This window comes from Idiotropiscis lumnitzeri, chromosome 6, assembly GCF_059441095.1.
Source record: "Idiotropiscis lumnitzeri isolate Australia: NSW breed Sydney's pygmy pipehorse chromosome 6, RoL_Ilum_1.0, whole genome shotgun sequence".
Taxonomy (NCBI): Eukaryota; Metazoa; Chordata; class Actinopteri; order Syngnathiformes; family Syngnathidae; genus Idiotropiscis; species Idiotropiscis lumnitzeri.
The window spans coordinates 4,473,589-4,494,843 of NC_142396.1; the positions used below are offsets into that span (position 1 = coordinate 4,473,589).

A 21,255-nucleotide genomic window follows, 5' to 3' on the forward strand; every position below is an offset into this window, starting at 1 on the left:
AGCCCCAACTCCTCCTCTTCCGCCTCTGCGTCTGTCTTTCTCCAGATGGGTGGCAGAGAGTAGCAGCTTGCTGTGGTCAGGCCAATTATTTACATAATTATGATCTCCCACTTAACCACATGATCCCTTACCTGGGCGGAGGCAATTAAAGCCGGCATCATTATGCAGATTATGCAAATGCAGGCAGAAGCGGAACGAGGCGGCGCGCTCGCCCGAGCAAAGGCGTGACCCCCGTCGCGCGTGAGCGTGAACCCTGCCGCTCATCATGCGTGTGCGACAGAAGGTGGCGACGTTGGCGGATTATGGCTCTGTTTATGTTCTCAAACTGGGGACTGCTGTAATAAACCGCCATTTGCAATTACAATCCCGCCTTTTCTTGTCAAGTGCGGATCATAGATTAAAAATTCCATTTTACTTAGGTTACGCATTTTTAAAAAATGATTCATATATATTTACTGTATAGTAATGTGGGAAAGGGGGGCCACAATCGTCTAGGCACTTTTCAGGCATTTGTTGAAGAATTAATATTGTGCTCACCACCTGAAAACAATTCAATTGAATTTTAATCATATTAGAATCTATTTTAATGTAGGTTAGATCCACTTTGATATTATTATTATACATTTTTTGGAACTGTTCCTGCCTCCCAAAATATAATGATATTTTTAATTACAGTTTCATCTATTTTTTTTTAACATAGATTCATATATTTTAATATGATTTAATTTTCTTTTACTGTTTCTGCGCTCCAAAGACTTGAATTCCTGTTTGTTAAAAAGAAACACACCAAAAGAAAGTTCACCTTCATATTTGAATAAAATTTGCAACTCACATTATTTAACAGGTTTATAACAAATATGTAATTATTCCCCCCAAATAATATTTAGCACAGTATATAAAATTTTTAATTTATTTATTTATTACATATTTACTCTATGTATTTTTCAATTATGAAATCATTTTTATCACCACTTTTACATTTGCATTTTAAAATTTTATATATTATTTATTATTTAATAATTATAATAATAATAATATTCCCTTTATTTGTCCCACAATGAGGAAATTCGAGATTCGAACCCAGGCCTCCTGGGGAGACTGGGTCCGGAACGCGGCGCCTTAGACCACTCGGCCATCCTGGCAGCCATTATCCATTTATCATTTATTGGCAATATTATTCTTTTAAACTGTAACAGGTCAGATTGAGTGCATTGGTCAATGAGTTTTTACAAATTTACAATTTTATTTTTGTAATCAGAGATGCAAGTTTACTATTCTTTTTAATCTGCTTTTGTATTTACTCTATCAGGTCTTCATAATAATAAAAACAATATAATAATATTACAATACAAAATATATTTTGCAACATTTGTGAATTTAGGGTGAGATTCAGCAACAGGTGGATTTTTTTTCTGAAACATCATAGCTATAAAAATTGTTCCTGATGTTGCGTCATCAGTAGGTAGATGAGGTAACAGTGTGAAGCGCTTTGAGTACTGAAGGTAGAAAAGCGCAGAAAAAAAAAAAGCTCATGAACATGATCTGAGTTATCCTCACATGAGTATGAAGCAAATAATGTGAAGTCCGACGATAACCTGAACGTGAAAACTGTGGTTCGTCAGCTCTCTGAATACACACACACGCACACACACGCACACACACGCACACACATTCAATCAATTAAGTTCTGACATGGTTCATGAACATGCAGATGGCGCAGCACCACTGGGGGCTGACGAGTTGAGTTTCCCATTCCGTGTTTAACTCCTCCAGAGCGTTGATTGTGTGCGCGTGCGTGCGTGCGTGCGTGCGTGCGTGCGTGCGTGCGTGTTGAGCCTGAAGCGAGGTACACGCATGCTGATTTTAAAATCCCTCTAAACACATCCCACACCGCAGTATAATCTCAAAGAATCTTGCTGACTAGGATAGCAAGGGAAGTAAAAAAATTAGGGCTGAGCGATATGCAAAGTTTGTATATCGTCATTGATATCGTTGCTTTCACGATGTGCAGTTTTACATCGAGTATTAACGCTGCCTCAAAGAAAAGACGAACACGTGCATGGATTGGCTGCAAAGTAGGAGGAAGTGATGAAATCCTCATTCGGCAAATTTGCAACTCTGTGAGGCCAGCTGGTTTCATTTTTCGCATTTTACTGTTATGGGAAAAAAAATATCAATGACGCCATCGATTAATCGACTTTGAAATGACTTTCATCATCCAACTCGACGATGCTTGACTTCAACTAATATTAACAACATCAAATTGTAGATGTGACTCTTTCACTTGGCTAATCCTCCTGCCATCTGCTTGTTATCACACACTAAGCAGCAGCTTTTATTTTGGAACTGTTTTTATCCTACTGTGTGTGTGTGTGTAGGTGTGTTCGCGTGAGCCCATATAGTATGCATGCGTGCGTACGTGTGCGTGTGTATGCGTGCAGACTACGAGGAGTTTTCACCTCGGGTCAAAACATGCTGGCATTTATCCTAATCTGCAGCTCAGCGAGCACGCATCCTGCATGCGTGTGCGACCGTGCGTATGTGTGAGCATGTGTGTTTCACACACATGAGTTTTCACAACAAAGTCACTGCGTGCGCTGGTGGTAAAAAGGATGTAAACAATGCAGCGTGCACGTGTGTCATTAGCGTGTGCTGGTAAGTGAATCTCACAGCTAATTAAGAGCTCATTAGCGACACCAGCTCTTTTTGGCCAATTAGGCTTAGCTAGCGCTTTTTGTTGTCGCAACGCATACGGTGTTATTTTATTCAGTGACTTCTATCACGACTCTGGTGGCTAGAATTTGGATTATGTCTCGTGTATAAACTTGCGATTGTGCATTCTTTTTTAATCTCTGCTCGGTTATCAAGCTGTTGTCATGGAGTTTTATTCATCTCGTTAATAACGGTGCCCTTGAGGTGAAGCGCATTGTGACCCTGTTTTCAACGGCGCGCACGCACATTCAATTAACACCACATGAGAGCCTGACAGCAGCGTGGTTTGAAGGCAGGGCACATCTCATTCTACCTGCCCCCGCCCCCCCTTGCCACCATCTTTTCTTGCGCCTATAAAACGCTTATAATGGCCTACTGCGGATTCCAAAGCAAAAAAAAAAAAATAAATAAATATATATATATATATATCTAAATCGCAGTAAGGGATAACCTATCGTACACACATCGATAATTGTGACATTTTTTTTTTTTTTTTTTTTACAGGATTTTATTTGCGTACCCCCTGGAATTCCTTCAAGTACCCCCATTTGAGAACCACTGCTCTAAAAATCCCAATCCCCAAAATATTTAAGTCTTGATTTAAGATGCATTTTTATACTATGACATTTAGTTAAACTCCACTTGGGCCTGTTTAACTGCTGCTTCCCTTCTCTCCTCCCCCCCTCTTGTCCTGCTTGATGACTAGATGGCAATTGCCAAATCGGAAACGGTCGCTGTATGGATTCTGCACTGACTGACTGGGACGAGATCTGAAGTGGATTATGAATTGACCAACCGGGTCAAGTCCTGAGGAGGAACCACTTACCCAAAGGCGTCTACCTGTGGCGCTTAATCCCATTAAATTGACTCCCATGCTGTTAACTTTGTACAGCAACATATTGTGTGATAAATGCGGCCCCACTCTGCGTCCATTGCAGTCTAGTCTCAAGGGTTCTTCTTTTTTGGGGATTTGAGTTTTTCCTTGCATGGTTGGGGCGTTCAGATCAGGGTCGGGCGCTACGCTTTGCCAACATGGCTTGGGAGACCCTTCAAAACTCTTTTGTAATTAACGGCTATACAAATAAATTTGGCTTCACTTGAGGTGTTGTGCTTATGATGTTGCGCAACGGCATGTGATAGAATTATAAGGTATAACAGGAACTTTCACATTTCTGTTTTTGCGCAGGGTCTCATGGTGGTGTCAAAAGCCAGCAGGCACTCGGAGAGGTCAAGAATGGAAAACAGAGAGTTTAGAAGCCAAATCAAACCAGCAAGTGGGAAGCGAAAGAGTCAGCCTTTCACCGTGTGGCATCCTCACTCTATTATTATGGGCCCTGACCACTTGTTTTCGTCTCCATGCGCCACAAAGTCCACGCCAAAAAAATGCAATTGACACTTTCACCTCAGTTTGCTCTAAGCTGCGCCATTACAATTTTATGCACCGCTCCGCCGTTTGCTTGTTAGACGACACTTTAACAGCTCCAAACCGCAAAACACACTTTGCTTGAAAATATGCTTAGGAATTGCTATTTACTCGAGTTCGGCTTACTGCAATTGAACGAGAAGAATATTTGTTATGAGAGCCTCAGGCGGAGTGCGGAGTGTGTAGTGTGTGCGTGAGCGCCTTCACGTGACACGTGCCATAAATCACACACACCACGGTGTCCTTGCAGCGCTAACACATATCATAGAAATCAATGCAGAGGTCAAGTTGAACAGAGCGAGCCAGAGGCTGAAAACAGCGCAGCAGCCAATAAAGATGACCTGCCGGCACACACACGTCAACAACAGCTCCAGATAAAACAACACGCACACACACACACACACACCCCAACGTGCACTGAAATACAAAAGTCACTTCAATTAATTGTTTTTATTATTTTCTGTGGCCTCTTATGTTTAGAGGTTAAAATAATCTGAATTTTATTTTTTATTTATTTATTTTTTCAATATTATACACCAGGTTGAAATGAAATAACTTACAAAAAAATAAATAAATAAATCAGCCAAAGTACTTCCAATCGCTGATATTCGGGCATATTTACCCATGTGTTGATTGAGAAATTTCCACACAGGTAATGAGTATGATTGCACCTGATTTTCTATTCTTGCCTCTAATCTCCACCCATGAAACCCCCAACAGACACACAGACACACACGCACACACACTTTGCCCCACAACCCCCGTTGTCAAATGATCATTGAGGCTGGAATGAGTGGCTGGCACCGTCTCCACAGCAACCATTATGCTGATGAGGAAACACACACATCCACAAACACTTGCATTGGAAGGTGCCAGCCATGACACACACGCACACACGCACGAGCACATGGTACAGGCATCCAATACAAATGTAGACACTCATATGGAAAGCTAGGTGTTTATGTACTTTATAGATTTTGCACATGTTCCATTCATTTCCCATAAACTTTTTTTTTTGCAGCGACCGCCATAACATAGAAGACTCTGACGAGTATACATAGGCTTCGCCAAACATGGAGTGGTATTTCCAAGCCAAAACACGCACTAAGACAACAAAAGGAGCACCGAGCGTGCCGTGAAAGTGACGAGACGGCTATTACGGCTGCTGGCTGTTGAGGGGGATCGATACACTTGGAGGTGATACCACAAAGATCATTGATACTTCAATCATTTGAGGCATTGTATTTGAAACATGGTGCCATATAGAAAATTGGTCCAGGTATCGATTAGCGCATATGGACCACACAAGCAGCAGAGGGGAATTCTGTGCGGCAATAAAAGTTATTCAAACAGTTGTAGTGTACATGGACCTTGAGCTAAATCTTACAGACATTGAATAAATGCTCAAACGGCTCATCTGAAGCAAAGCCTAGGATGCTTCAAAAATTTGACAAAAGCAGGCAGTGTCTATGGATGTTTCGTAGTGAGATTTCTCTCCCACACACACTAATGCAAACAATGACAAAGCTCGACATAATCACAGCGCTTCAATCATTTATGACAGTAGATGTATAATTCAAAAAGCCGCATGAAAGATTCACAAGGCGCGGTACATTGTTTAATCTGTCCCCCCCACCTCTCCTACTTTACACAGACACGCATGCGAGCGCACACGCGCCTCACCTGGCCCAACAGCAGGGGGATTAATCAACATATACAACTTAAAGGAGTCGAGGTGAAAGGGAATCCTGTCGTCGCTCTCACATTTTTTTTTTTGAATACCCCAGTTTCCACTGATTCCTTCTCGCCTTGTCGCGAGGACTGTTCCCACCCTGCTTTCGCTTTTCACGCCCGTCTGTCTGTCTTGTGTGAGCACCTCTCACAGTCCAAATCTAGAGGTGTCAAAAACACTCACACCCTGTACTTACTTTTTACTCAAGTAGAAGTACGGATACACTGGTGCTTTGCGAAAAGAGAGACCCGAGATATGAGAACACTTCGCAATAAGCTGTTGTTTAAACAAAAACAACATGGCATGTTAAGAAGCCCGTTTACTTTCATGCTAACAAATAATGCAAAACGCCATTGACATGCTCGCGGTCAGTATCGATAGTTGAGGTTTCATAAACAATGGATATTTGAACACCAACGGTGGAGCAACACATGTACACAAAATAGAACAATACGCAGAGGCATATATTCGGTCATAAATGCGTTTGTAATATTAAGACATCAGTGCAATATATATATATATTTTACATGTTATAATTTCATTAATTAAATGTATTGTGCCACAGAATACATTCTGGGAACTGAAAAGGAAAGTATATATATATTCTATATTTACAGCTATTGGCGGAAAATAGTGGCCGGCTTGTGAATATCGAAAATCTGTGTACAATTGATGGCCAGTGAAATGCAGTCGGGGGAAAAAAGAAATTAAGCATTATATATATATTTTTTTTATTTTTTCGTGAGTATGGGTGGGCCTCTGTCCACTTTTTGTCTTTACTAGTAAGACAATTCAGCGCACTAGTAGAGCAACCGCACTTTACCCGTAAGATTATTTTCCACTACCATATGACATTTCTGCACACTAGTGGGTAACTTCAAATTCCAAGGAAAGCAAAAGGACCAGTGGGCATTTCTTAGTCTTACTAGCTACTAGTGTATGACACATGCCTACTGGCAAGGCCTAGTAATGTTATTAGTGCACTACAGTAGTTTACTAGTAAGGTTTAACTGCATATTTGTCAGCCAATAGTGGCACTAGTACTGAGAAAACATCACTTCAAGGTCAGTCATTCAACGAGTGTGCTGAACTGTCTTATGGGTGAGGACTAGTAGCAGTCTTTTTATAAAGAGAAACTGCGTGCTACTAACGCTAAAGGTCAAATTATAAAATGTTACGAATTAACATCAAGCACACTGTCCAGCTACAGTTGTCCAAAGTTGTCCTACTGCCCTGCAGAAATGTCACATTACAAGACCTAATCATTCTACGAGTGCGCCCAAGTCATTCTACTTGTGTGGTGAATACCAAAAGTGCCCCAAGAAGAACTTGACATACCTGGGAGGTAGAAGTGCGGCGCCTTTAATCCGAACATGCCTCCGCTCTGACTGGAAGTGAGGGTCAGGTTAAAGAGCTCGTCGTTGGCTGTTAGTCATCCGCCCCTGCCCCCGGTCCTCCTCTCGCTCGGGAGGTCCCGCAGGGGTGGCGAGGAGGTCAGAGGTCAACCTCTGTCTACTCCCCTTTGCCCCCGGTAGACCGAACCTGCGCGGAGCCCAAAGAAGGCGGAGGACAATTGATCAGACTCCGGGCTGAGAACGAGCGGCAGCGTTTTCTCATTCCTCCCTTTGACTGTCTGTGAGCAAGAGCGGATGGATAGAGAAGGAAAAGAAAGTGAAGAAGCTTCTGCCAGGCTTGGTCCTTCCTCTCCTTCTTTTCAGTCTTTGTAATCCTTTCCTCGCTACTATTCATTCAGCGGCTTCTTGCTCATCCTACTCCCCCCCCACTCGTGTCCCCCTTATTTTCTGCCTGTATTCTGGATTTATCCTCCTTCCTTTTTGCCTCCTCGGTCCCACTAGTGACTGCTTAGCTCAGCGGGCACCCAAGAGGAGGAGGAGGAAGAGAAAAGAGAGAGAGAGAGAGAGAGAGAGAGGGGAAAAAAGAGGAGGAGAATCACAAGATGGACCAGTGAGGAAGAGATGAATGAGTTTGTGTGTGTGGAAGACGAGGACTGAAGCTGGCTGGTGTGTGCGTGTGCGCGCGCGTGTGTGTAAAAGAGGTTGGGTGAGAGGAAGAGGAAGCGAGGCGAGTGAAAGAGGGTGTTGATGCACTTCTCATTATCAGTAGATTGGACTGGTGCCTGAGTGACAGCTGATTCATCATGGGAGAGAGAGCGAGTGTGTACGTGTGTGTACATACTCAGACAAACCAGCTCTCCCTCCCATCATCTTCTTCTTTCTCAACCTCCAGTCCGTGGACTGATGCTGCTTTGGACCACGTGGCTGGGACCTGCAAAACACGCAGATTAGTGCAACATAATGAACTGCAAATACTTTGTTACAACAATTAATTGGATTATTCAGCTTTCTGTACTTTACTGATAATCGTACGAGGACGTACATGTGCCTCATCTAATTATCAATTCATTGTGTGTAGGTAATATTGAGATGAGGGCGATTATACGTTTAGATGGTTTCACAATCAGACGGACCTTTGAGGGGAACGAACTATGCAATTTGCTCTGCCTCATCTCCTGACATCGGGATTTTGGCCTGTTTTACAGTCACTTCTCCTCCACCCTCTTCTCCCCCTTGGAGATGGGCCTATGTGGTGGTAAGTGAAGAGAGGGAATTGCCATCGAGGATTTTAATACACCAAACGGGACAAAATCAGAATAGGACTACTTCCACCAAGGGGCGTCTCCCTGCGCTTATATAGCATCATATCATGCGATTAATACCGCCCACTTGGCATCCATTGCAGATGTGTTATCCTGTGATCCCATCTTAACATTTCTTTTTTGGGTTTTCTGCTGCGTTTTTCCTTCCCCGGGTGGGTTGTCTAGATCAGGGGATGTTGTTGATTTTGTTAACTGTGGACCTGTGAAGCCCTTTGACACTGTTTGGTGATTAAGTCCAATATAAATAAAACTTAAAGGTCACAGAGAAGCTCACCCCTGAAATAATTGATTGAGACTTCTTGTCTACTTTCCGGTTCATTTCAATTTAGATCAGAAAACATTTTTATTCGTTCTTTTTTATGATCGGTCCAAATGGAAGAAATGAAATGAATGAAGACAACGGTCCCCACATGTAGTGGGGAGTATTATGTATTGATCCACCAGTGATGTTATTGAAAGCTCTTGAAGTGTCCTCACAATTAATCTTGCTCTTTAAAAGAAAGGACACAACGAAGGCAGATGAGAGGTAAAGAAAATATTACATTGAGGAAGATGAAGGTGGGGACAGTTATGACCATTGCCTCACACAGAGCCACCATCCCCACCACCACCACCCCCCCCACTGCCGCCTTGCGTCAGATGCCGATAAAAATGGAGTCCCAGTGGCGGTAGATGGGATCTGAGTTCCGAGTGGACTTTAATTGACGGAAAGCCCGACTAACTGGATGTGTCTGTCATACAGTATGGGGCCTGTCTAATCAATGGGAGCATGTGACTGCGTGTGTGCATTTGTGTGCGTGTGTGTGTGTGTGTATGAGAGTGAGTGTATGCATGTGTGAAAGAGTACTCAGATGCTGTACTTAAGTAAATTAAAAAAAAAAAACACTCTGGTGAAAGTAGAATTATTCAAGTAAATGTTAAAAAGAAAACTGCTAAGCTAAGCACGTCAATGACTACTTTTTTTATTTTAATAGGGTGTGAGCGCTTTTGATACCTCTGACAATCAATAAAAGGTTTTCTCATGACAACAGTTTGGACGGTGGGTTATTATTTTGTTGACATGACTTCCTTTGAGAACGATTTGCGTTATTTTCTTCCATGTTCATTTCCTGTCTTGGCTTATAATAACCTTGCGTCCTAATACTTTTATCCACATGGCAGTACAGGGTTTGATAAGCAGTTGTGGGAGCAGTTACGACACGTTAGCCAACCACAAACTGACAACGGCGGCCCAGTGTGTAGGGTAGATAAAGCTAAAAAGGAGGAAACGGTAAAGAGGATGAAGTGGTGGTGCAGAGGAGGCAGAAGTACACACTCTGTACTTAGTAGAAGTACACCAGTGTTTAAAAAAAGAGAAAAAGAAAAAGAAATAAAAAAATAAAAACAAGTAAGGATTGACCTTATTTACAAAATAAGAAAGTGCTGAATTGAAATGTACCTATGATAAAGACTAAACTAAAGAAATATTCTAACAGTTGTGTGTATATATATATATATATATATATACACCCATTCTTTATAGTATCTTTGCTGCTGCTATAGTCCTATAGGCAACAGATTGAACACAAACAGTACAGCAACACATGTAGAAAGACAATATAATAGTACTCACATTGATATAATTATCCTCTGCGAAGAGAAGAATGACCAATATTAGTGCCGTAATGATGAGCTAAGAGTTGAATTAAGACATCTCGATGAACGATATACAATATATCTGTCTGCTTGTCTTATGCTGACCCCACGTGGCCAAAGTGGACACACTAGAAAATGCAGCACAATGGCCACTCAATTGATGTGGTGTGACAAAAATATTCACTAGTTTTCCATTTGACTGAATTATGTCATGATTGTATGTTTTTATAAAGTACAACATTGACTCTTATACATTATTAAAATACACATTTTTGCGGGCAAGGCGGAACACATTAATGGCACTTCCATTCATTTGAATGGGAATAGATGATTTGAGATCCGTGTTTTGATTTGCAACCTTGGTGACGGTACAAACTAAACTGCATTTTCTGGAGACTTCTGAACACCAGCTGGAGACAGTCTGGGCACTGAAGCCCGTGCGGGTCACGCGCTGCTGCGGCGAGGTCAAGAGAGGAACAGGAGGAGCCACTGCGCGACGTGCGATGATTACAGACAACAGCCAATAACGAGTGAGAACCCCTGACCCCATCGCCGTGGAATCACCAGGGAAGGCCTGTCACCAAGGGAGTCGTATAAGTCAATCTATCCCGAGCAGGAGGAGGACCTCATGATGAGGTCAATAAAACCTTTAAATCATTTTTTTCCCCTTCAAGGGGGAGCTGTTCTCCCGCCTTCAAAACAGACGTCGTCACAGACTTGTGAAGTCGATCCCCCCCCTCCTCACCTCCTTGGCCCTCCATCACTCGCCTGTCAGATGCACGCTGTGGCGGAATAAGAGACGACACTCCGGTCCCTGCAGTAACTAGGGGCTGCCATCAGCATCACTACTATTTCTTCTCGGTCTCTCGCCAACTGCTGACAGGCGACCGCAGAGAGATGACAAACACACGCAGCCAAATGACGAAGAAAAGACAAAGCCTTGCATCCTCCTCTACTTTCCCCTTTATGTATTTGCTACCCCCCACACACACACTCGTCTAAGCCCGTTGACCCCCCGAGTGAGTGAGCGAGCATCATTACCTAGCTACTCACTTTTGTGCCATCGGTGTGTGTCTGTTCGTAAATATATTTGTCATTCCCAATGTCAACACAGCAGACATTAAAAGAGGCGGCGCAGAGTAAGGAAAGAAGATTAAAAGATGGAGGAGGAGGCAGAGGAAGGAAGAGAGACTGGGGGAGGGCAGGTGGGAGGGGGGTGTACTGTTACCACATTATATCAAAAATAATTGCCAGAAGGGGTCATTACGCATACATTTCATATAGAAACACCAATCTTTCTCATCATCCTCCCCGTCTCCAGCATAGCGAGACATTTAATTGGACACTGATGGGTTCGCAAAAACAGCAGAGGGAGGTGAAAAAGTTGCACGTACCGTCCAACCGAAAATATACAATTGAAAATAAAAAAAATTAAAAAATAATATATATATATATATATATATATTTATTTATTTATTTTTTAATGGCGATTTAGCGTACGTACATATATTTTCAAGTGCATTATGTGTATGTGTCGGGTCTGTCACATACTTCAACATTGAGGCATCTAGCCAATGCAAATTGGGAACGCATTTAATTTTAAAGAAATTATAGTATAAAAATATTTTTGTCCTGCTCTTGCTCTTCACACATGCACACACACGCGCACACACGTTACCTGGGGGGGGTCTGAGATAGTCCTTCCCCCACCCCCTACCTGCCCCCCCCCCCCAACAACACAGGCCTTCACCCCACATGCTCATCTCAATTAATCACCCAGCAAAACAGATGTCAGGAACAAAGGAGGGATCTGCAGGCCTGTGGATAAAAAAGGGGGGGATGGGGAAGAGCGAGGAGGGGAGCGTTGGGTGTGGATAGAAAAGGAAGGAAGGATGTGAGACGAGGGGAAGAGGGAGGAAGAAAGAAGATGGCAGGAAGTAGTTGGCGAGGGAGAGGAGTTGAAAGACGGAAGGAGAAGCGGAAGAACGAAAGATGGAGAAGGAGAGAAAGCAGGCATAAAGAATAACTGGAAGAAGCGCAGATGTCGTGCAAGCATTTGTTTGATATTCTTGATACCCAACTTTACTTACTAGTACATTCTTTGTCCACTAGTGAGACAATTCAACGCACTATAAAAATGACTATCTTACAAATAACTTTTTTTGCCACTTTTGGCCATACTAGTAAGCCAAATGGGGTACTAGGAATGGAAAAACAATTACGAAACATGTTATAAAATTCCGCCGGTTAACATCTATTGCTTTACCCTAAATTGGGAGGACAAATATTGCATGGAATAAATGCTCAAACGGTATTCCGCATAGGAATGATATCCAGAGGAACGGCAAGCCGTGGCGCATTCAGGTGTCCCGCATCTCATCTTTGACCTCGTGTTTCTCACAACATGTGACAACTGTGTTGAAAAAAAAATAAGAAAGTAGTTTAAAAAGAGGAAGTTGGAGAAGACTACAAAAGAGCCTTCGCCAGATAAGAGAGCATCTACAAAACAACGGGTAACAAATGACGCGGCGGCGTACTGAGCGCGCGTACGTCGAAATAGAGCAAAGATTGAAAACCTGCCAAGATAAAGACAAAGGCCCGCGTTTGAAGTGTCACTTTTTGCAGCGATACTGTCACAAAACAAATGGCAGCCTTGACAGCTCCCGGACGCTTTGAACGCCTCGCAGTCATCTTTTATTCACAAATGCAGATTTTATGCCTTTTACAGCCCGGATTGTAACCTGTTGTTCAGCGCGTGCGCTTCCCCCAATCTTGTGTTGAATTATTGACATCTACATAATGTACAGATGGCGAGAGCGCGAGGAGGGTGGGCTGAGGGAGAAAGCGGGAGGGAAGAGGAAGAAGAGATTTTTCACAGGGAACAAAACAAATGTGGCAGGCCGTAAGTCGAGTCTTCATCCTCGTCTTAATATCGCTGATATCACGTCGCGGTTATAGAAAACCATCAAGACCATCAGACACCAGAGATGCTGATTAAGGCTTTTGTTAAAAAGCACAAATTGAAATTTCAAGTTCAAAATAATGTTTCTAGCCTGGTTAAGGTTTCAAGCCTTTGTTATGCTTTGAAGTCATGGCCTACCTGCAGCGTTGTATTTTAAATAAGGGTTAGGGTTTCAAATTGTCATTCAAGCTTGGGTTTCAACACAAGGTTAGGGTTTTGAAAAAAGGTTCATGTTTCGAATAAGTGTTTTATGACCAGTTTTGGGTTTCAAAGTAAGGTTTCAATGTAGCCTGGGATGGAGTTTTAAACTAGTGTTAAGGGTTCAAATTAGGGTTTTGAGGCCAATGTTAGGTTTTGAAGTAAGGCTTCAAGCCAGGTTTAGGGCTTTGAATTATTGGTTTTAAGGGAGGTTAGGGATTTGAACATTCAAATTGGGGTTTAAAGGCCAGGGTCAAAGTAAGGTTTCAAGGCAGGGTCAGGGTTAAGGTTTCAAACTAGCGTTTCAGGAACTAAGTTAGGTTATCAAAGTTGTGATTCTAATCTGAGTTAGGTTTTAAATAACAGGGTTAAAGTTTTAAACAAAGATCAAGGTTTCAAATTAGCATTTCTTGGTAAGAGTTCGGGTTAAAAAAAAAAAAAGGTTTCGAACTAAAACGGAAAAAGAAGTTTTGCTCTGACCATCCAATCAGGAGACCAAAGAAAATGCTGATTCTGAAGGTCCTGGAAGATTATATTGACATGGCAACATATAGATGCTAAAATATGATTGGACAAAAAAAATAAATAAATCAAACCTAGACATACGAAACAAAATTAATAAAGTAGACTGTCGGAATAACGTAACACAATTTCATGGAATAAATATTAGAATTAAGGTTGTTCTAATCTCGTTGCACACTTGAGTACAATGACAATAAAGGGATTTCTATTTCTATTTCTATTTCTTGTTAATGAAAGGCTTCGTAATTGTCTTCAGGCCAGCAGAGACCACCTTCAACTGCATTTTACGATTTGATAACATGCTTGTATGTTTATGAGCCCAAGCTGTGAATCTTCATATCGCACTAGTTCACCCTACCTTCGTCTCTCTCTCTCTCTCATGTGCCTGTCGAGTGAGTTACAGCTCGCGTCAGCCAAGCAAGCGGTCCTCCGTCTCGCCTTAAATCACAGTGGCTCCGTAGGGAGGCTGGATAGGGAGTGAGAAGGAGGAGGATGTGGCAAAAGCTCAGGGATTCTTATAGTAAACAAAGCCTTAAATGCAATTTGAATAAGTGATGGAGAAAAAACAGGGGAAATGGCTTGGAACTAAAATCATACTTGTAACTCAAATCACTCATATCTCAAATCAACTTTTCCCTTTGAAATGTCAATGCATTCCAGCCTTGACACAAAAAAAATAAATACAAATTTCCCAATCAAATGTCTTTTTTTTGAAGAACTGTCCTGCGAGGTTTAGCTCACAAGTGAAAGCAAAAACTGCGGGAAAAAAATGTCAAAGTGGTTAGCGAGTCTAGTGAATGATTCCTAACAACTGAGAATTCATCATGACGTCAATCCGACTGTTGCCCATAAATGACTCATTGCCTCATAGCGCAAATTAGTGACAAGACTCACCACAAGGTTGTTAAAACTGGAGGATGCATCGCTCATCGCTCATTTTGCGGCTTTACCCTTGGAGGAAAAAATAGGAAAATAAATGGTTGGCTGTGTACAAGCTGTCTGGTGGGCTGCTTGGTCATAATTATTTTGGATGCTTTGTACGGTTAAAAAGCACTCAAAGTCTCTTCGAGAAAATCGGAGCTGCGTCATCCTTGACTCCATCATCTTTCACTCTCACACGCACAGAAATCTCACCCCGCTTTTTACTCATCACTCGCACTTGCTCCACTCTCTTGCGAGTCGGTGTCAACTTGTGTTTTCACCTCAGTGCCACAGCATCACACGGAACCACGCACACATTACACAAACGTCACCCCCCCCCTTTTCGCCCATCACTCTCACTTGCTCCACTCTTTTGTGAGTCTGTGTCAACTTGTGTTTTCACCTCAGTGTCACGGCCTCACAACACATACACGCGCAAGCACGCGAAAGGCTGCTTTAAGATAACGTTGTGTGACACCCTCTCAGCCCTGACCCCAGGTCAGCTATTTGAGCTCCATTGTGCGCTATAGCGGATAAAGCGATTGAAAGGGATTATTCCATCGGTGTTGATTGAGTGGTACTGTACACACAATACACTATAGATATTATTTTTCTCCACTTGGGGTCACCACACTCATGCCCTACAGAGTGCATCTGTGACTGCGACTGCGACTGAATGCATGTAACAACAGAAGGTGGCCTGTAGAGCAAATTGTGAGCTTCAACTTCCTGTTTCAAGAACATCTTCACTATTAACAACATTGAAATGTGACATATTGTCATTTATTTGTTACCAATTCTCCCCTTTTAAAATAAATTTAAAAACAATGTTGAACAAACAATTACTTACTGAAGTCACTGATGGTGTAGTGGTACACTTGCCTGACTTGTGTGCGGGCAGCGTGGGTTCGGGTCCCGCTCAGTGATGGTATCGGTGTGTCCCCTGCAACTGGCTGGCAACCAGTTCAGGGAGTAGTCAGTCTTTCGTCCATAGTGAGCTGGGATAGGCTCCATCACCCCAGCCACCCTGTACAGGATAAGCGGTGTGGATGATGACACATGACACAATTACTTAATGGCTTCTTATTCCAAAACAGTCTTTCCATCAATTTGTTGTGTATATGTGATATTATAAGTAAGAGAAATGTTAATAAATGAAGCGAATAGACTTATGTGAATAAATTAACACAATTTTAGAGAATAAATACTAAAATTGATGTTGTAAATTTAGGTCAGTGCTTCTGAATTTGTTTAGGTCACCTATGAGTTTAGGCCAGTCAAGCTAAATGGCCAAAGGGTTACAAATGATTTCTCGTATGCGTGTGTGTGCGTGCGGGTGTGGGGGTGTGTGCGTGCGTGTGCGTGTGTGTGGTGAGCTGTTAACGAAGATGTGCTGCGAGTGGGCTAATTGGAGTTAATTGGCCATCTGTCTGAGCTTGGTAGCAAACAGGGTCATTAGCAGACACAAGTAGTCCAGCCACAGGGGAAACACCATCACTCATTCGCCACAAATTTTCCCCTTCTCCTCCTTGAACATATATATAAAAATAAAATAAGTAAATAAATAAAACGTTTGATGTCTTCAGAAAAATACATCACCACCATGATCAAAAGACTTGTAACGTTTCTGGTAAATTTACATACAGTGCTTTTGTAGCACGAGGATAGGTAGATGGGAGGGGGGGTTGTACTCGCTCCCGGCTGCAACACGCCTAATTAAAATGAGGATACTTATCAGGCTTCTTCAGAGCTTGCTGATGAGATGATCATTTGAATCAGGTGTGTTGCAGCCGGGAAAGATTGAAAACATGCAGGAAAACCGCCGTCCAGGACTGGAATTTGATACCTATGTTGTAGAGAAAGTTCATCGGTCATCTTGATTTGTGCTTCCCTCTAGTGGACAAATGCAAACACTGCAACCAGAGGCCAAATTAGGCTCGTGTATTGTTGATACGGTAAACTAAAATAAAAAATAAAATAATGCTAAACATCCTTTTTGATGGGTTTAAGAAAATTAAAGAGTCGATGAAACACAGTAAATTAAAATACAACCAATATAAACAGAATAACATCCGAGCGTTAATTACAAAATCATTTTTAATGGACTATATCAATTCATTTGGGGAGGGGGGGTACCTAGCTAAGTCATTAATTATATTTTGTTCATACAGAAGCGTATTGCATTTACTTGAAAAATATTTAAAAAGTTAAAATACTTTTTCGGTTGTTCAGAATATATTTTTCAATGACAAAAACAACATTCTAAACAACAATCACAAAAAGAAATTATTCCCAAAACCAGGGGGAATTAAAAAAAATATTCCCCAAAAATGTATTTATTTTTTTCAAGAGAATGCAATACGCTTCTGTATATAATAGTATAATAGCTTCTTGATTCAATGAAACGTTAATAAAATACGTGTACATTTTAAATCTAATATATGGAATATATTTTTATCATATAACGTCTTACACGAACCATTCATTTGAATAATTAAATAAGGTGGGGGGGGGCGATAAAGCGTTCGCAACCGCAACGTAGTTACCAGATAAGCTAACAGTTAGCTAACCAGCTTCCCTTTCTTTTCTACTGCTACGCTCTTCTTTTGTGTTTCCTGGTAGTCCGAGGCCCCTGTGGTTTTGTACTGCCATTTATAGGCCAGTTTTGGTAGTACGACACATATCGTAATATGCTGTTGTTGTACACAACGCACTATTAAGAGCACCAAGCACAAATTTGGCGTTCTTTTCCCTTAGAAAATATAATTCAGCCATGGTGTTAAAAAAATGCCATTTGTGTCCAATATCACCACTTGCGACTACTCACCAACTGTGAGGTGTAGCTTCCCTTCCCTCCACTCGGTGTCGCTGACTGAGGTGCTAGCCGGGCTCGAAGGCTAAGCTAACCGACTTTAGTCGATTGAGCTCCGGGCCGGCAACTGGAAATGCCCCCGGAGGTCCCACAGCTACATCAGCTTGGCTCACGAGAAAATGGATTTGCTGTACATTTCCACTAGCCGACAAGTGTGTGGTTTTGGGGGGTGCGATGAGCTGGACTAAAGGACACTTTGTTTGAGGAAGGCTAGCGCAACGCTTAGCCGCCTTATGCTAACTTAGCTCGGTGGCATTAGCCTCGCTGACCGGCTCGGTAGATATGACCACCTCTTCAAGACTCATTTTCTGCTTTTTTATATTCAAACGGCAAGAAGAGGAGCGTGAGATGGACTCGTTTATGTTGAATTCCACGCTCTAACGCTGAAGTTTTCGTGGGCTCGCTAACAACGGCCGCATTGTTTCCCCCCTCCTCCTCCCTCTCCTCATGTTTGAAATGGAGACCCACGTTTCGTGCCTTTTCCCCGAGATCCTGGCCATCATCTTCAGCTACCTGGATGTGAAAGACAAAGGCCGGGTGGCCCAAGTGTGCTCGGCGTGGAGGGACGCGTCCTACCACAAGTCGGTGTGGCGGAGGGTGGAAGCCAAGCTGCATTTACGCCGGGCAAACCCTTCCCTCTTCCCCAGCCTACAGACCAGGGGCATCAAAAAGGTCCAGATCCTCAGCTTGAGAGGGAGCCTGAGCTATGTGATCCAGGGCATGCCCCACATCGAGAGCCTTAACCTGTGTGGCTGCTTCAACCTGACGGACAACGGCCTGGGCCACGCCTTTGTGCAGGACATCCCGTCACTGCGGGTTCTCAACCTGAGCCTGTGCAAGCAGATCAGCGACTTTAGCCTGAGCCGAATCGCCAAGTACCTGAAGAACCTGGAAGTGCTGGAGCTGGGTGGCTGCAGCAACATCACCAACACAGGGCTCCTATTGGTGGCCTGGGGGTTGCACCGGCTTAAGAGCCTCAACCTGCGCAGTTGCCGCCACGTATCGGACGTGGGCATTGGGCACCTGTCGGGCATGACTCGCAATGCGGCCAAGGGCTGCCTAGCACTGGAGAAGCTCACGCTGCAGGACTGCCAGAAGGTCACCGACCTGTCGCTCAAGCATGTGGCCAAGGGTCTGGGTGGGCTCAAGGTGCTCAACCTGAGCTTCTGCGGCGGGATCTCGGATGCTGGCATGATCCACGTGTCGCGCATGAGCCGGCTGGGCAGTCTTAACCTGCGCTCGTGCGACAACATCAGCGACACGGGCATCATGCACCTGGCCATGGGCTCGCTGCGCCTATCGGGTCTGGACGTGTCCTTCTGCGACAAGATTGGCGATCAGAGTCTGGCATACATGGCGCAGGGCCTCTACCGGCTCAAGTCGCTGTCGCTATGCTCATGCCATGTGAGCGACGACGGCATCAACCGCATGGTGAGGCAGATGCACGAGCTCAAGACTCTCAACATCGGACAGTGCGTGCGCATCACCGACAAGGGCCTGGAGCTCATCGCCGACCACTTGACGCAGCTGACAGGCATTGACTTGTACGGATGCACCAAGATCACCAAGAGGGGCCTGGAGAGGATCACGCAGCTGCCCTGCCTCAAAGTGCTCAACTTGGGCCTGTGGCAGATGACGGACAGCGAGCGCGTCAGGTGAAAACCATCTTCCACGGATACCAAACTGTTGAGGGAAAGAGAGGCAAGACATTCTCGCGGTCTGGAAGTGCTTAATGCCAATTTCGGGTACACCCCCCCCACCCCTTATATTTGCATTTGTTTTCTCTGTGTACTCTGGCTCCCACACACATTCCAAAAAACACCTTAGCTTCATTGAAGACGTTAAATCAGGGATGCCCAAGTTTGGTCCTCGAGTGCCTCGATCCAGCCTTTTTTTAGATGTCTCGCGCCTCCTCCTCCAACACACTTGATTCATATGATCACGATCGTTATCAAGCTTCTGCAAAGCTTGCTGATGAACTGATTATTTGAATCGGGTATTTTGGAGGAGGGAGACAATTAAGAGGCTGGGCGCACCTGCTCTAAATTGTTCATAGGTGTGAGTGGTTTGTGTACACTAAATGTGCCCTGCGATTGGCTGGCCACCAGTCCAGGGTGTGCCCCAACTCACCTGTGACTAGGCATGGGCCAATATATTCTGTTGGTCTGATAACCGTGAGCAAAAGTACCGTATTAAAATTACAGCTCGAAAATGACCGTCTCCCAAAATATTCAGAAGCATAAAAAGAGCATTTTTCCCATTGAACACAATCTATTTTATTTTGAAAGAAAATATCGAATATTTGGTACAGCAGAAACGTATCATGTTCAGATATTCTTCTGTTTTAAATCCTCGTAAGTCAGTGTCTCATCACTCCTGAGCTATTTTTAGAACAGACCCATGCCCTGCTCATGTTGTCCTTGCGCCTAACTAGTTAAGGAGGAAATTAAGTTTATAAGAGACAATGTTTGCCTCTTTACCCATTTATCTTGTGCCCTGCTGTGGTATCCCCTCAAAAATAAAAGATCAGATCATTACCGGTGACAGCCAGTATTAGCGGATATTGAAATGTTTTTTTTTTTTCTTTTAAAGCCATGGTAAACCATCAAACCAATGATTGGCCCGTGCCTACCTGTGACCCTAATGACTCGAAGCGCTATTAAAAATTTCCTTTTTTTTCCCCAACAGCACGGTGAGCTAGTGGTTAACACGTGTTGTCTCGCAATCAAATGTTCAGGGTTCCAATATCAGCTCCAGCCTTCCTACGTGGAGGTAATGTGTTCTCCCTGTGCTTACGTGGGTTTTCTGCTTCCTACATTTCAAAAAAACATGCACGTCAAGTTAATTGAAGAATCTACGTAGTCCATAAGTGTGACAGTCAGGTTGTTTGTCTACAGTGTATGTACCTTGTGATTGGCTGGCGACCAGTCCAGGGTGTGCCCTGCCTTTCGCCCAAAGTCAGATGGGATAGGCTGGGAGCAACTTAATCATGTGTAAAGTTGTTTAGCCACCTCTCCCATACACACAGCAGTGCCTACAGCTCAGTACTAGATGATGACATTGCATATTTTTGCAACTCCAGCACAATTTCAGCTTTTTATACAAACTAAAAATTTAATAATAATAAAAGGTAGGCATTTTCATTCTTAAAGCTGGAATAGCGACTGGAATTTTTACTCCTTTTTTGGCTGATGTATTTTTTTAACAAGTAATATTTTTTGTATGGAATAATTTTGTACTTCAAATTGAAGTTGTTTATATATTGTGTATAATGCGGCGGCGGTGTTCCGAGAGGACACCACACGAAAAGAAAATTCACTGTGCCATAATACTACAGCCATGGCTGTAAAGGCTTTATGCAACAAAGCAGCAAAAAAAAAAAAAAAAAGTTCTGTGGATTTTTCTCGATGATTTTCCAACGATAGTTGAATATTTGTTTGAAAAAAAAACAAAACAGTAATTTAAGATGTTTTATATTCATACTGTAGTGATATTTATGAATAAAGATGGCAAATATGTTTCACTTGCATCTCGCTTATGTGCAGTTTTTAAAAAGAGCGCATGGATGAATGGTGTTTGCATTGTGTATGTATAGATACAT

General features: G+C 43.0%; 2 protein-coding genes across 6 annotated transcripts in view; one reads left to right on the forward strand and one right to left on the reverse strand.

The window, feature by feature from the left end:
• LOC148334641 (genetic suppressor element 1-like) overlaps positions 1 to 18,361 on the reverse strand; it is a 50,120-nt gene extending 31,759 nt beyond the window's left edge. The window contains exons 1-5 of one of the 5 annotated variants that reach the window (XM_088298625.1): positions 12,446 to 12,564; positions 10,925 to 11,055; positions 10,157 to 10,173; positions 8,064 to 8,153; positions 7,206 to 7,409 (exon numbers count right to left, since the gene is read on the reverse strand). In XM_088298625.1, coding sequence (XP_088154751.1) covers positions 7,206 to 7,242 — 37 coding nt within the window. In that variant the 5' untranslated portion in view covers positions 7,243 to 7,409; positions 8,064 to 8,153; positions 10,157 to 10,173; positions 10,925 to 11,055; positions 12,446 to 12,564. Of the gene's footprint in view, positions 1 to 7,205; positions 7,410 to 8,063; positions 8,154 to 10,156; positions 10,174 to 10,924; positions 11,226 to 12,445; positions 12,593 to 15,632; positions 15,810 to 16,628; positions 16,684 to 17,609 lie in introns of those variants that run through there. The other 4 variants (XM_088298624.1, XM_088298627.1, XM_088298628.1 and 1 more) reach the window with 4 other exon arrangements.
• LOC148334642 (F-box/LRR-repeat protein 14-like) lies at positions 17,639 to 21,183 on the forward strand. Its single transcript, XM_088298632.1, has one exon. It carries the CDS (start codon positions 18,102 to 18,104, stop codon positions 19,311 to 19,313), a length of 1,212 nt encoding a protein of 403 aa, XP_088154758.1. The 5' UTR covers positions 17,639 to 18,101; the 3' UTR covers positions 19,314 to 21,183.
• The last annotated feature ends 72 nt before the right edge of the window (positions 21,184 to 21,255 follow it).